This window comes from Hetaerina americana, unplaced genomic scaffold (genome assembly GCF_022747635.1).
Source record: "Hetaerina americana unplaced genomic scaffold, ioHetAmer1.1.p SCAF_104, whole genome shotgun sequence".
In the NCBI taxonomy this organism is placed as follows: Eukaryota; Metazoa; Arthropoda; class Insecta; order Odonata; family Calopterygidae; genus Hetaerina; species Hetaerina americana.
In genome coordinates this window covers 611,027-627,784 of record NW_027286115.1, presented here as the reverse complement: position 1 = coordinate 627,784, position 16,758 = coordinate 611,027, and the positions used below count along the sequence as shown (strand labels likewise).

The 16,758-nt window shown below is 35.4% G+C and overlaps 1 protein-coding gene across 1 annotated transcript in view; it reads left to right on the top strand.

The window, feature by feature from the left end:
• LOC139700528 (probable protein phosphatase 2C T23F11.1) overlaps nucleotides 1-15,571 on the top strand; it is a 28,593-nt gene extending 13,022 nt beyond the window's left edge. The window contains exons 4-7 of the mRNA XM_071599079.1: nucleotides 3,352-3,453; nucleotides 4,578-4,803; nucleotides 8,186-8,277; nucleotides 14,566-15,571. Coding sequence (XP_071455180.1) covers nucleotides 3,352-3,453; nucleotides 4,578-4,803; nucleotides 8,186-8,277; nucleotides 14,566-14,910 — 765 coding nt within the window. The 3' untranslated portion in view covers nucleotides 14,911-15,571. The remainder of the gene's footprint in view (nucleotides 1-3,351; nucleotides 3,454-4,577; nucleotides 4,804-8,185; nucleotides 8,278-14,565) is intronic.
• The last annotated feature ends 1,187 nt before the right edge of the window (nucleotides 15,572-16,758 follow it).

The following is a 16,758-nucleotide window of genomic DNA, read 5'->3' as shown; positions in this document are numbered from 1 at the left end:
GAGCCTGTTACGTATGGCCCTGAGGTTTGTTGTCTTCAGTTTTTGTTTCAGTGCATTTTGATTTAAGGGCATGTCGTGACCATTTCCTGAAAATCCATTTTTAGTGTTAAATGTATGAATTTATCATCAGACATGTGTATTCAAGGATAAATTAAATAGAATAGTATAATGCTCTCATGCCTACCATTCATTTTCCCATAAGATTGTTTCCAAAAGCAGTAAAAGAAAATAAAAAATTGAAACTTTACATGTATTACAGTTTAATAAATTAAATCTTTTGTGAGAATAAATTTAATTTTCAGAATTCTCATCAATGTGATTTCTTTAAATATTGTTTCTTTTAATTACTCTTCATAAATAATGTATTAAGGTGACATGTTTTAAGTATCACAATCCGGCCCCTTTGAAACTGATGCTCTATTTTATGTGTCTATATGTCTTTAATCTTAATTAGCCTTTGTCTAAACTTATCTCACAAATATATTCTAAACTTTTTCATTTTCATAGCAACCAGCATATTTTTCAGCATAAGCTTCTTCCAGGTTTTTGAAATTTTAGAAACTTGACCCATCACATTCATCTCAACTCCTTTGAATACTGAATCTATGGAACAGTTTAAATAAGTTTTGGCTCATTTAAAAGTTATTTCAAGAAGAGGAAAAATTGTTTTTTAAACTCCCATTAGCCCTTAAGAAATTGCTTCAAAATTACACATTGATGTCTAAGATGACGAGACATGGAAGCAAAGGTAGCAAATAGTTATCATATCCTTATTAAATCCTGCTCCTATAGGATTCACTTAGCGCAAGATTTAAATATGTTGGTTGAAGAAGCATACAAAGTAATGTGAGACATTATCAACGAGGTTCACTTCACTTTAGAGAATAAATCACCAACTTCACTTAATGGAATTATCCATTTGAAATGTTATATTTTGTTTGGCAGGCTGCATGTATATGAAGGGGTAAACGTTAGTGTGCTAAATCTCAAAGATGTGTATGTGAAAATTGTTCAGTTACTGTAAATAAAAGAGAAAACAGTATAGGATATTACAGGAAACAGCCATCTTGTCTCTTTGTTTATTTTGTGTAATTAATAACTTTCACAATAGTATCAGAAATCTGCAAGTGGAAATACAATACATTAGCATAAGAGGGTAATCCCAGAAGTACCCAACCCGAAAAAGAAACGACCAAAAGTTAGGAAGAAAATGTATTAATTTTTCAACGTAATCTCCTTTCAGCTTTATACACTTTTCCCAGAAATGTTCAGTAAGTTTGATGCCGTTTTTATAAGAACTGTCTTTCTCCTCAAAATAGCCATTAACTGCCAATATCACTTTTTCACGATTGGAAAATCTTGGACCACCGAGCCATTTTTTCAAGTTTGCAAAAACAAAATAATCGGAGGGGGCCAAATCTGGCGAAGAGGGTGAGGCACGAGGCAGCAATTCAAACTTCAATTCATGAATTTTGGCCATTGCAAAAACGGATTTGTGGGCTGGTGCATTGTCTTGATGAGACAACACTTTCTTCTCTGCCAAATGTGGCTGCTTTTGCTTGATTTCTTCGCTCAAACGTTGCTATAAGTTCGCATTATATTCGCCATTGATAGTTTTTCCCTTTTCGAGATAGTCAATGAATATTATCCCACGCACATCCCAGAAAACTGGCACCATGACCTTTCCTGCAGAAGAAACGGTCTTCGCCCTCTTTGGAGTCGGTTCTCCCTTTTGAATCCATTGCTGTGATTGTTCTTTTGTCTCGAGCGTGAAGTAATGGACCCATGTTCTATCCATGGTTATGAAATGGCGCTAAAATTCTGCTTTGTTGGTTTGAAACTTTGCTGAACACTCAATTGAAACATCTTCACGACACTGGTTTTGCTCGAGTGTGAGCAAATGCGGCACACAGCTTTCTCATGTCCAAATTGTCAGTTAATATGTGATGCACCACACTTGAAATGCCTACTATGTCCGCTAGCTCGTGCTTTTTCAGCCAACGATCATCCAGGATCATTTTGTGGATATTCCTCACCGTTTCTGGAGTGGTCACCTCATCAAGTCGACCAATGCAATGCTCATCTTTACAGCTCGTACGACCTCGTTTAAACTCTGCTGCCCAATATTTAACTGCTGTAAACAAAGGAACAGACTCACCCAGAGTAGAATCCAGTTCAGCTTTTATATTGGTTGGGCTGAGGCCTTTCAAATAAAAGTATTGTATCACATGAAGATGACCAATTGTCTCCATGTTCAAAAATTTACTGAAAACATTCACTCTTGATGGCCGCCAAACAAATGCCAAACAACGTGGTGCTTCAAACTTGAAATATATGCTAAATAAATTGCATACTTTCTAATGCAGTGATATGTTTTAAACCTGCCGCCGTCTCTAGGTCAGGCCGGGTACTTCTGGGCCTTACCATGTAGTCGATGGGACATAGTTGTATTTGGAATGTTAATTATCATAAAAATCATTTATTAATCAACAAAAAACTTAAAGAAAACCTGGAGTACCTTTTTGGAGTGTGGTATGTTTACTCTGATTTTGTCTTTATTCTCTGAATTATTGGTTAATGATAGAATTAAACTATTGGAAGAAAATTTTTCAAGAGCTTTGGAATGAATTTGAATTCGTATCTTGTGTGGGATACACTCGAATATTCATTGGAGAGTTCCAAGTTTAATTGAAGGCATTACCCCTTGCTTAACCCAACCTTGAGAATGTCAATTTTACATTATATCAGTCATTACATAGTAAGCTCTACTCTTGTCCAACATGCCAACTATCAGGTGAATTATTGTAAGTTAGTTATGGTCTTCATGTTATTAGTATTTTACGAAGAAAATGGACAGGGTGAATGAGTCAGTATGCTCATTTTTCCTGTTGTGGTATGTTCATGTCATTTCACTGGTATTGCTATGCTGTTCCTGTATTTCAAAATAATTATTCCACCAAGGTGCAGAAAACTGACCTCTTCACACTTTTTTGAGTGGGTTGAGTCTTAAATTAAGATTTATAATTATCTCTCTCAATGTGTTATCTCATACTCGCTCATTTTTGTTAAGTTTTAACTGATCGTTCTATTGGCAGCGCATGGCATGCATTTTTTTGTTGATTCAATGAGTTAGCTTATTTTCTACCTTGTTTCTTTTCCCAGAATGTAAGTCTACAATCTGATAACAATGTGAGCGACTGTATGTTCAACAAGCAATTATTGGGCACCTTAAATATTTTTTAAATCAGAGAAATTATGAGTAAATATTTTCAGTAAATCATAAGAAAAGCTCCATTATATGAGTGCATCTTTTCAAATACTAAATTTGTCTCCTTCTTTATATCTTTCCAGGGATTTTTAGAAATTGACCAGTCAATGCAGGAATCTCTTGGAGATGAATTGGCAGGTTCAACTGCAGTAATTGTAATCATTAAAGACAATAAGCTGTTCTGTGTAAGTAATTTTGTCCAGTATTTGGACATCATTTTAGCGGTTATTTATGATTCAGTATAAGTTAGAACTTCATTGATGTATAAAGAGCAGTTTCAGAAAATTGAGGCTATCCCAATGTTCGCCATATTTAAGTGTGATGAGGCCTATTTAAATATTTCTGACTTAGGCCTCCAACTACCTTCCACAGTGTCTGGGGAGTGTCAGAAAGTTTGATATTTAAAGAAGAAAACATAAAATGTCTGAGAATATGTTAAAATAGTTGAGACATTATTTAAGTAGTGAAAAATTGATGCAAAATCTTTAGTCCCTATGAGTTGGTGATGAATTCTCTAATTGTTTATGTTTTCTCACTTACTTGTTCTGACAATCTCAAGAGTAAAGCTAAACTCGAGGTGCATTGGAGGCCTTCTCTAAGATTCACTCAATTGTTCAAGGGGAACAGGTTTTTTAAAGCTGCCTGAAATGTATATCTCCATTATTTAAATATACAGGTATAATGCAAATTCGTTGTCCATTTTCTCATCTTTGTCACTAGTCAACAAGTTTGATCATAATTTTCCTTTCACATCTTAAATTTGTGTTTAATGGAAGTTTTAATACCAAGGCAGGAAAAAGTACTGAATTGAAATTTTATTATTGTCCTACATTTCTTTCGCAACCTTTTTAAACTTAATTTTCTGATTGCGCTGTTCCCTATGAGTGTGAGTCTGTCAATCAGGTATGGTAACTCTGGCACCTGATGCTCTTTTCTGGGATTCTGGACCTTCCTTTGGTATGCTACGAGGATCACTGAAGGTGTAATTAGCAAAGCACAAATAATTGGCAAAGATTGCCTCAGCAGTAATGCAAATGCCAACAAAGCTCTCATGCTGAATCTCATAATTCCAGGGGCATAATATGGGGCAATTGGAGCATATTAACATAATAAATGTTTTTAGTGCATTCTGCTCGTCCATGAAATTGATTGTAAAATTAATAAATTATCATAGGTCATTTTAATTGTAGACCCCGTAAGAATTTTTCCCCTTCCATTAATATTTATAATTAGAGGAGTTGGCATTGATTGACTTCATTTACATTATAACTGACACCAGCTTTTCTCTCTGTTCATTGCCATCTTACAGGGTAATGTTGGTGATTCACGTGCCATTGCAAGTATTGGAGGGAAAGTAGAAGTATTATCCTTGGACCACAAGCCCAGCAATGACATTGAGATGAAGCGAATCCAGGCAGCAGGTGGTTGGGTTGAATACAACCGAGTAAATGGTAATCTTGCTCTATCGAGAGCTCTTGGTGACTTCATGTTCAAGAAAAATGAGAAAAAGAAGCCTGAAGAGCAAATAGTTACTGGTAATTATTAATATACCCTCGCCTGCTTATTCTTGCAGCATGAAAAACCATATGGAGTGGAAGTGATTTAAGAGATATTCCCTGAGATGATGGGCATTTTCTTTTGTTTAGACCATTTATTACTGTCACCCTTTGAGTTCACAAAGTGGTATTTTCAAGATGAATAACTTGAAAATTTTTTGTTATCAAATAATTTTCTTTCAAAGAAGTTCTGTGATAAAAAAAAAATTCCACGTATGGCACAAAATTGAAATTAGGTTTCACTGAGGTGCATCATCATCGGGCAAAGAATTTACATTGTAATCCCTGGAATGATTGTTCACCCATTTCTTCAGTTTGTCTTTTGCATTAATTCCGACATCACCTTAGTGTCATGAGTAATCGCACTTTTCCAAACTTTTGTTTAGACATATTATGTGTGATTTTTTGTGCAATAATATTTTGAGCATATTTTTGAAAAATGTCCCTGAAGAAAAATCTGCCAGAAGACAGCCGTAAGAGAATAAAAAGGCAGTAAAAATGAAAAGTGAAATCATTGAAAATCAGGAAAAAGGTGTAAACGTGGTTGATCTGACACGCGCATCAACAATTGGTAGAAATTAACAATTTGTATTTTCTTTGAGAGCAAGGACAAGATTAAGGAGATAGATGCTTCAAAGAGAGTGACAGGAGAATCTTATTCTCAATCATGTTGAAAGGTTACTTCTCGTATGGATAAACAAAAGGCAACTGCAATGCTACACCAATCAACAATAATATCATTTTTGAGAAGGGTAAAGTAATTTTTGCCAGCGTCATTAAGAAGATATCAGGATCATCCACGGCGGAAGGAGTATTTGAGGGATGCCGTGCATGATTCGAGAAGTCTCGCTGAAGAACCATCATCCACTTCATTGTGAGGCATGGTGAAGTAGTAAGCTCCTACTCAAAGGCTGCAGAGAACTTCAGCGGTGATTTCAAGAAGGTTTTAGATTCTGAGTGTTACCTGCTACAGCAGGTTTTTAACTGTGGCGAGATGGGTCTCCTCTGGAAAAAGATGTCAAAGCAAACCTGTATAGCAGCAAAGGATAATGCATTGCCTGACCACAAACAAATGAAAGACCATCTCGCACTGCTCTTTAGTGCTATTGCTAGCAGCGATTTGAAAATTAAGCCTATACTTGTGTACCAATCAGAAACTCCGCAAGCGTTCAAGAAGTTTTAACTCCAGAAGATCAGGATTAATGTGTAAAAAGAGATGTTTGAGGCGTGATTCACCTGACGATGATGTAGTTACATTGAAACGGGTCTCATTAATAAATTTTATTTTGTGAAAAATTACCAATTTTTAATTAAGAATAAATGTGATGTTGAAGTCATGGGAAACTGTCGCATCGTACATTGAGAAGCATTGCCCTAATAAGGTAGTGGCTCTGTGCACCAGAAATTTATTTGATGATAATTCTGAGTTGCATTTTCACAAAATTTTGGAGTGTTGGCAAAAACAAATGTCTCTAGGCAGTTTTCTGGTTAAAAGGAATTAGTTACGTATCATAAATTATTTATTAAACTATTTATTTTGATTCCTTTTTGTTTTTACAAAACATGTTCCAAATCCTGATCAATACAAGAGGCATGTTCATAAAGTACGGGCCGTTTGTTCCCAGGGAAATATATACTGATATGAAACACATTTTATTGGCACTTTTAGTTAGTTGCAAACCTACTTCACTTCTCTACATAATCGCCATTCAATTCTAAGCATTTTTCATACCACTGCACCAGCTTCTTTAACCACTCTGCGTAGAAGCTCGCCACCTGAGAGTTGAACCAATTGACAATGTTGTTCTTGAGTTCCTCTTCGGTTTCTAAACGTTGTCCACCAAGCCGCTGTTTCAAGTGCAAGTAACAATGCGAGAAAACAAGTCATCTCCATCTTGTTGGTAACGTGCCAAAAACTTTCGTCCACTGGACATTCTTTGCTCTTTTTGGTGGTCGGTGAGCATTTTCGTTACCCACCTTGCACACAATTTGTGGTATCCGAGGTGACAATATTGTAGACATTAGTGCATCCAAGTTGAGGAAATTGTTCAGCCAGGCCATTAATAGACAATCGACGATCACATCGTAGTTTTTGATCCACTTGCGAAACAAATTTCATCGGTTAGAAGACTGGGCTTGCCACTTCGATCTTCGTTATGGACATTTGTTCGTCCATTTTTTAAATCCCAGTACCATTGTCTAACCTTTCCTTCACTCATAACTGAAGGTCTATGGACTAGGCATAACTCCCAATGAATTTCAGCAGCCGACAATTCTTTTTCATACAAGAATCGTATGACAGATCGCACTTCATAGCTGGCAGGATCAAGGATTGTTGCGGGCATTGTTGTTTGCATGCACGGACAAGCAAATGACTTCTGAAACAAAACAAATGCTGCTACAGCTTCTCAATAAATCAGTAGATGGCACTGCAGGAGTACAACTGTGTTCTGAAGCGCCAATATTTAAATATAAGCAAACAGCCCTTACTTTATGAGCATGTCTCGTTTTTTCATTTTCTTTGAATAAGCCTTGTTTTTAAAAGAAAAAAATAAGAACATTTTTTGTATGTGGAATGCATTATTTTATTTTACATTAATTTATATGCAAACAATTGTTTCCCGAAACTAGTGTTTTGCTTTACAAGAAAGATTGCAAAATAAATTACGCTCATTGTAAGGTTGGATTGGCCATATGAGGTTCCACTGTACTTATTATTGGTTTGGGTGGTGGGTCAGTAACGTTCTGCTGTCAAGGATGACATTATAATCCCTACCTTATAATCCTCAAGCCACTTCTCTCCCAATTAATGACCCACCCCTGCAGGCAATAATATGCGTGTGTGGCTGTAATTACTTTCCCAGGTGATGCTGTACCTCAGTGAAACCAAGGATGCATCAATATTAATTTTATATGTGGCATTACAGATCTTTATTTTGGCATATTATTCCAAATTATGAATGGTATTTTGAAGCCATTTTCAACTCTAGGCTTTGCTATTTTGCTTCTAAGGTGATCGTAGTTTAGTGGGAGTGTTTATATAATGGTGATGAGTTTAATGAATGGTTGCAGGAAGGGATCCTACTGATAGAAAAAAATGTGGGTGCTCAGACATTTTTGTCTCATCCATAAATGTGCATGAGACATAGGTTAATCTGTTTTCATTTTCAAGCCTGCATTGCAGTGTCATTAAAGGGTTACTGGCTGTTTCTGTACTTAAAAGAATGGTTTTGATTGTAAAGTATCTTTTTCAAAAGCAACACAACTTGTGAATAAGTACATTGGCTCAATGTATATTATTATGTGATGAGTTTCTCAATTATGCTGATTCATTGTTGTAATAGAATGAATATTCTTGCAGCGTACCCAGATATTGAAGTTCGGGAGTTGACATCAGACTGGGAGTTTGTTCTATTGGCATGTGATGGTATATGGGATGTAATGTCTAATGAGGTAAGTACTTAGTGCCGTTACTACATGGAAGTTAACTTTTAAATCTTCTTCAATTCGCAGTGCAAAGTGGTGGTATCTGGTTTATTTATAATGAATAAAGTGTAGTTATCTTCTCTCCTATTCCCATATCTTCAGTAAACCCATCAAAGTTACCTTAAGCTGTAGAAAGTCAGTCTATTGTCACATATCCTAGAATTATTTCATTGATATTATATTTTCTGACTCAAAAACATGAAATAAAGGAATCCACTTGAAAGTTTATGAACGAAAATGATAAGGAATTAAGACAGCTCTTGTAGATCAGCTTAACATTTCAGCTGTAACTACTGCTATTGCAGCTTACATTAATACTGAGATCATGTCCTTTTTCGTAATCTTAAAGCTCTTTTCACTTGCAGTTCCTAGCATTACCGTCACAAACATCACTCCCATCTTAGAATAATTAAGTTGGTATTTAGTGAGGCTTGGTGACAGTATGGGTAAGTATTCATTGGTAATATTTCGTAGCAACCACTGGCACATAGAATTTGTAACACCATGGTTCACCAGCCATTTATTTTGAAAGTTAAAAATGCATTAATGTATCTGCACAAATAGAAATTTATCCCAGATGTAAATCAATCCGCGAAAATTTACAGTATTTTTTATTAAATAAATAATTTTCATGAATTTTCTTCTGGAGTCTTCTGAGCATGCATATGCAACCTAAAATATACATTTTATCTCTGCGAGGATTCAGTGAAGAAAGATTGTAAATATGCGTGGTATAAGGATGTAGGCACACATTATATTTACATCAATTTAACTTCCATACCCTCTTGTAACTGTGTTCATCTGCAGGAGTTGATGGATACTGTCAGCTTACTCATTTTCATTGATATTAATTATAAATCAGCTTGATGGGACTCAAAAACAATGATGTTCCTTAGTCAAAGAATCTTTATGAGGAGGTCAAAGGTGGGTGAAATGCATACATGAAAAGGAAATTTGCACATTTTGTATAGAAGTGAATATGCATCAAGATATTTTGTGCATGTCGAGGAATAATTATTATAGTCATCCCATGAAATAGTTATGTCAATATTACTTTTTTTTGGGCAAATAATGAAGCACAATACGGTGAATGACTTTTCCTGAATATGCGTTCCACTCAGCCAGAAAATGGGGCTAAGTGCATATAGTGTATAGAGAATATTAGGGTTTTATTCTTATTTGTTGTTCTCATTACTCGGAAATTTCACCCAAGGTAATGCTGAGAAACATTTCTTGTCCATTTGGGGATTGTGTGTATGAATGGTTTTTGGTTGTGACCATGCCAAGACAGCAACTAAGTTTTTGTCACCTTTCAGCAGAGGTAGCGTCCCACTTCCATCAGGCCTGCCCCTGCACTTAAATGTACTGTGGGTTATTCAAAAGGGTGAAATTATTAATAAATTGGTGTATTTGCTACATAAATCCACAGTGTCGTGAAAAAAGGTTTAACAAGTTAATTTAGACTGGTTCATGGTGACTTTAAAATAATAATGCAGGTGCAAAATCTTTTATAATTTACAAAGGCATAAATGTGTATACTAGATTGATTGTTAATTGCTTCCCTTCGCTTAATATACCAAGGGAGATTTACTGTAGCCCGTAATTTGAATCCATGTATGACATTTTGCTTGTACAGGTATGTATACACAATTGTCATCAGGACGTACCGTGGTAGCAAGTATTTCTTGTCATCATGTCAATTGCTCAAGTCCCAGTTAAAAACCATGTAAATAATTACAGCGAATATATTTCAGTTACCTCTTTTCTACGTCTGATGAATGATCTAAATTTAAATTTGTCGCTGCTGAAGTCAATAACCCAGTGGAAAAATTAGTGGTAAACTTGCATAAAATATACTTTCTCAAATCAAAATTGCTTCAAGAAATATTTCATTGAAGTAAAAAATTGTAAAAACTAGTTTAGTTTGTAGTTAAGAAGGAATCATGAACATAAAACTGTCCACAAATTGCATAGTTTCAAGTGTGATGTGGTAGAATTTGAGCATAATGATAAACATAGGATAACACTTTTCCACTAGATGTTGATGTATAACATGACATGACCAGTGTTAATGCAATACTTATGCATCATCGTTACCTGAAGATGATGAATTAAATCAAAACTGTTCCTGTAATGAATCAATAACTAATGGAAACATTTTATCCTTTGTTCATTTATAAGAACCAATTTTAATTTTTGCTTGGTCATGTCAACATGCATTTATCTGCATCTACATAATACCCTGCAAGCCGCCACAAGGGCGTGTGGTGGGGGTGTTAGGTCACCAACCGTAAAAAGGAACAATATCACATGCAAAACAACAACATGGAAAATTACACCCACAGCAGCGCACACACGCATGCAAAAATCCCTTCATCCAACACTCATGCAAACGCATATACCATAAACCAACAAAAAACTGCACCCCAGGATGCAGCACGAAAGCACAAGACACAACAACACGCAAGCCAGGACACAACAAGCAAGAATGTGAAGCTCCACCACCACATGAACATGCAACACAAAACACTCTACCCCCCGAGGAGACTCTAAGAGGCAGGGAATGTGACCCAACGATTGCAGGTAGCAGGAATTTCCCCCCACGGAGAGGGACGAGGGATTGAAAGGGAGACTTAGAAACAGATGAACAGAAAACGAATGAGGTCATTCCGAAAGAATGGGTTATTATAACAAAACACACCAGGTTAGTGGAAGAGCATACATTTAAGGATGCTTGTTTCACAAATTTTCATGGCCATATAATAAAAATAGCGTGACTACAATTATTTTGTGTTATTAGAAAGGTGACAGAAGCTGGATTATCAAGCAGGGAAGAATTATATTCTTAAGAGATAATGTTAGACTAGAATGTACTTCGATAAGTGGATGGAAATCCTGTTCAGCCAATATTTTTAAATCTATGTCAATGATTTTCTGAAATGGTTTTCTTGCTGATCTGAGCACTAATAATACCTCGAGTATACCAGTATGAGTGCCTTTTTATCCTATGAGACGTACGCATGTGGTATTGTTCAGATTAACATTTCAGTTCTTATAAATGTGTATGAAATCATTTATTACATGACTCAGTTAATTATTGTGCAGGACTTGATAAAAAATTGAATTCATGCATGCATGCTCCAAAGCTATTTAGTATCAATAATGAAGGTATTGAAGAAGTATTTACTTTACTTTATTTACAATAATATGTCATTTCATCATAATTGAAGTACCCTTAAGTAATGCTAACCACATTACAATTGCAACTTACCATGAAAAAACAAAACTGGTATGGACATTTAGTATGTTTAGAATTCCACATCCCTTCAAAACTGTGCCAAAAGAGTCCACTGTATATGTAATGCAAATGCATGTAAACAATCATTTGTTGATATGCTTTCACCAGTAATTTACCTGAACAGTAGCAAAAATTAAATCATCAATTCACCATTGAGTTCAAGAAATGACTTCAGTCTAATAATCCTTTGCCCTTTTTAAAGTCTCTATGCTGCTCATCTTGTAAATATGGTTTATCTCTGAACAATTCAATTAGCAATAACTCCCATGTTGAATGACTGAATAGTTTAAATTTGCACTTTTTCATCACTATTGGCACTGGATTAGATGGCGTAATAGTTTATGTGCAGATAACTTGGGGCTTAAAGGCTCTCCCTCGTGACTGAACAACTTAATGACTTGATGGATGCACCTATCCATCTATGGGCTAATGTACGCTCTTCAGTTTTATAGATCATGTTCATAAAATTAGTGTGAACCAGCCTTTGAGCACTCAAATGATGAACTATCTGCAAAAGGAAAAACAATGTCAATCAAGCTGTTTTTAAAACCATTGTGAAAAAGTTAGTTTTAATTTCCATTGCCCATGGTCTCTGATTATGTATATCTTCTTTCGTTCATTGATTTAGGGTCAGTATTATGACTCATTGCTAAACATCCCCGTTTACTAGTTATCAGAGTGGCTAACTGAATTTTAATTTTAAGTAACTGTATTATGACCTATTATTAGCTGATGAATATGGAACCGTAGGATTTCATATTTTTAGCCAAATGTCTGCAATGTACAATTTATTTATTTTTTTATTTCATACTGTTGACATAAATGTTTAATTTTGGTGATTTAATAATTAATTGAAGACAATTAAAGACCAATAAATGGCAAAGCAAGAGTATTAGACTTTTCTAAAAATTATTAAGTAAAAACACTAATAGATTAATAATATTTTTTATAATAATGATAATTCATGGTGATAATGCTAATTCACTTTTTAGTAAATTTAATATCTCTGAACTGCCATATTTTTTATTGTGAAATTCCACAACTTCATGAGCCCATAACTATAGACCAACCTTTACCTTATGTCAAATCACATGGTTTGCATAAAACGTATCTGGAAAAGTTTTGGAAGAACAGATTTATTTCAGATATTGCTACAATGCCTCAAATTTCTTCAAAGTAGAGTCCGCCCACTTTTTTCAGTGGCTTTTCCACGATTTGAAGGCTCCCTGATAGGCGGATTCCGAAAGATCCTCAAGGTTATGCGTACACGCTTCTTTTATGGCAATTAGGGTACCGTGGTGGTATCCTTTGAGGGAGGATTTCACTTTTGGAAATAGGAAATAGTCTGCTGGTGCCAAGTCGGGACTGTGAGGGGGTTGGGGAATTGTCGCAATCCTGTAGCAGAAGGTCTTCACAAGCAGACACTTGACTCTGCTTTTGGGGCTTCAATCCAGACCTTTGGGATAAGTTCAGGGCTGATTGCTCGCATCGCCAAATATTCAGTGATAATGGTGTGCACTCTCATCAATGTCGAAACGGTCTGTGATCATGCGCATACAAGCTCAAGAAACCCTTTTTTACCCCTTCTTGACTTGTGGCGTTAGCCAACTAATTTCATTTGTACTTTGCTCAGAAAGGTAAACTGTTTACAGCTATTGGAGTTTTACATTCATTCAATATTACCAGCCATAAGAGCTCATTTCTATCAATATGCGCACGCTTAACCAATGGTCTGAATTCAGCACTTCATGCCCACATCAGGAAAAAATTGTTACTGACACTTATTATACAAACATATGTCATTATTGTTATAATTGCCATATACTTATTATGAGGCTACTTAATATCCAATCAGACATAATTAGATTCTTAAACAATGGAAGTAGAAACATCTTTGTCACTTAACCATTGGGTGAACATATTCAGTAATACCTGCTTTATCGTAATGGTGGAAAAACATGGCGTGAAACCCCTGAACTTATATATTAATGCTATCGTTGAAAAACTATTCGCACAAGTAGAAACATTGCTGGATTGGTAAAATAAACAAAATCACCCCTGAAATGTATACATCGACCCATTCCATTCATTAAAAACGAATTCAAAACATCAATTAATGTATAGTTACAAATTAAATTATAATAATATTTACTGAAAGCACGAAATACTGGACATAAAAAGAAAGAAGGCCTTGTAACATAGGAGCTTGTGCAACAAGAAAGCACTTACATCTTTCAGTGTTGAGTTAGCTGATGGTAAAACTCGCCCAGATGTGATGGGAGACATGCCAACAGCTACACAGAGATTCCCAAGTATTTTTGAATTTTCTCAATGCATAATTTAAAGTAATGCGATGGCAGCAGAAAGGCTGAAACGGGATTCTGGCTAAGTGAATTTAGAAAGATTGGTAGGCATTCAACTCAGTATTTCACCAAGCTAATTGACCAGCATTTTTACAATTATCATCAGATGTTTGTTCAAAGTTTATGATTTTAATTGCAAAAATCAAATATTAAGTGGCAATCGTGTCCACAGCTTTGATTGATTGAATTTTTTTATACTGTATTAAACTTCCTTTAAGTGAACACAGCCATATTGTTTGAAAGCTATCAGTATATTCCTAAGAGGCTTAATCCTGTAACTAAATAAACTGGGTGTTTAACCATATCCTAACTAAAGGTCCTAACAGAGTATCATAATACCGGCCCTTAGATGAACAAGAGTTCAATGCCGTTGTCACTTAGGCAACATTTTAGAAATGAGAACTCAAATCCTGGTCCAATGACATGAGTTTTGGTGCTTGTGTATTATTTTTAAATCTGATATGCAATGTTTCAAATGCACATCACCATCTTATAATCTTAGGCTTTAAAATTGAGGTTTTCTTTCAATATGAGTAGAGAAAAGGAAGTAATAAAGAGTGCATGGCTTAATCACTGTCACATCTTTTACAACAGGAAGTGGTGGATTTTGTTCGATTGCGAATCGCAGTGGGAATGGACCCAGAAGACATATGTGAGGAATTGATGAAAAGATGCCTGGCCCCCGACTGCCAGATGGGAGGGCTTGGATGCGACAACATGACGGTGATGCTCGGGTGCCTGCTCCACGGCGGCCCGTACACGCAACTCGTGTACAAGTGCACGCTCTCAAACCCTGCATCCTCAGCCCAGCATGTCCAGTCTCTGGCCTCTCCTCTGAGTACCCCAGTTCAGTTACCTTCAGGAAAGAAACCATTGGACTTGCCCTCGAATGGAACGGGGGAGGCGATGGAAAGTCCAGAAGAGGAGGTCCTTTCCTAAGAAGAGAAGGAAGTTGGTTCACACACACATGCAGAGTCAAGTGTAAATGTTTTAGCACGTGTGATTTGTTCATGCAGGCTCTCATACTTTTGATCATTGAAAAGTAAGTCTCTGTAAAATTTGTAATGAGTAAAAATGTCTACTGTGAAGCAGGCCTTGGTTAAATCTCAGTATTTTCACGTCATAGTGAAGGAGTGATAGGTGATGATTTTTAATACTCCTGATAAAATTTATAATGATTACATAGTATTTTAATTGACCCAAGTATTTTGTTAATATTTATTTATTCGTGAAAAAATTAACTATTTATTGAGATTGAGTTGCACTCTGCAGAATTATGAAATAGTGTGTATTATATTGTAAAACTGAACCTCAAAATGAATCTTTTAACTTTTGATCCTCATAATTAAATCATTTGAAATATGCAATAATATGCCCTGGATTTTCCAGGCAAAGAAAAGCTGAATCATGTATCATCGCATAGAATTGATAAATTTGTGAGATTTTTTTGGACAATGAGCTACTGTTCCAGTAATGAAATGATCAGAATGATCATTCTTAATGTCAGCAACAGAGATCACAGTTCAAGGAATATTAAATTATGGCTTAGTAAGATTTTTAAATAGCTCAATTTTTTAATTAAATAAATTTCAAAAAGCAATTTTTCATTAATTCTTGAATTATAAATTCCTAATGTTTTCCATTGAGATAGTATTAGCCAACTCTCCTTTACAGGTATTTTGTAAATAGGTATGTGGATTTTATTTCCATTGTCTCAATTGATATTTTATGGAAATAGCTTTTAATTTCATATGTAAATATATACAAATGTGATTGTTGAAGTCATATTTTCATGCTGTCAGTAATTTTTATCATATAATATATATATATATTCATATATAAATATAGATATATAGCTTTTTCTGAATAGTTTTCTATCGCAGCCAAGTTCTGTTTATATAAAACACCTATAGCTGTTTTCATCCGAATTTTTCATATTAACACAAAAAAAGTGATTTTAGCCATCTCTGTTGAAAAATTATTGGTATTTTATAGAAAAACTAGAGTATTTTTCTATTTGGAAGATTGTAAAATTGGATGAGCTGTGCTTGTGGCATTTCTAAGTTGGAGTGTTGCCATTAGGGAAAATGCATCACAATTTTATTGCATCCCTTATTTCCACTTTCAAAGATAACCCTGAAAAATGTCTCTGTGTATCCCAATCAATCAAGAATGAACCTTTTTGGGGGGATATGACAGGGTGTAGGAAATAATTCCTATTTGGTCAGCACCCTGCTTAGGAAAGCTCAAGCATGTATCTATTTTTGCAAAAACAGAGCTTTGATGCCCTCAAAGTTTGACATCATTTCAGCATTTGGAAGTCATGTACCGATCAAGGTTTTCCCTTTCAGCCAATCAGTATCTGCTATGTTAATGCACTCTCCTCCTTGAGACTACCTTGTAAATTCTGGCCTTTGATGCTTGCAGGGTACTGTTTGTCCAAATAGTAAGTAGTGCACCTTTTAATTTTTGGTTAGAATGGCTATGTGCAAGCCACCCTTGTTAACCCCTCTGTATTCGCCCCAAATTTGAGTTAAAACTCTACAACTGGTTACTCAACTTTGAGAAGATTTTTTCCCTCTTTCTATTATATTTATGTAGCTTGCTTTAGTTCACCGTAATCTTTGATCTTTATCTGAATTTACCATATGTGCTCCTATGTTGATGGAAACTTCTGCCAAGAGTTAATAGTACTAGAGTCATTTCTAACATCTCTCATGAAACTCAATTGATGTTAGAAATGGAAAAAATAAGAAAAAACTCATGGGAAATAAACCCATGAAACCT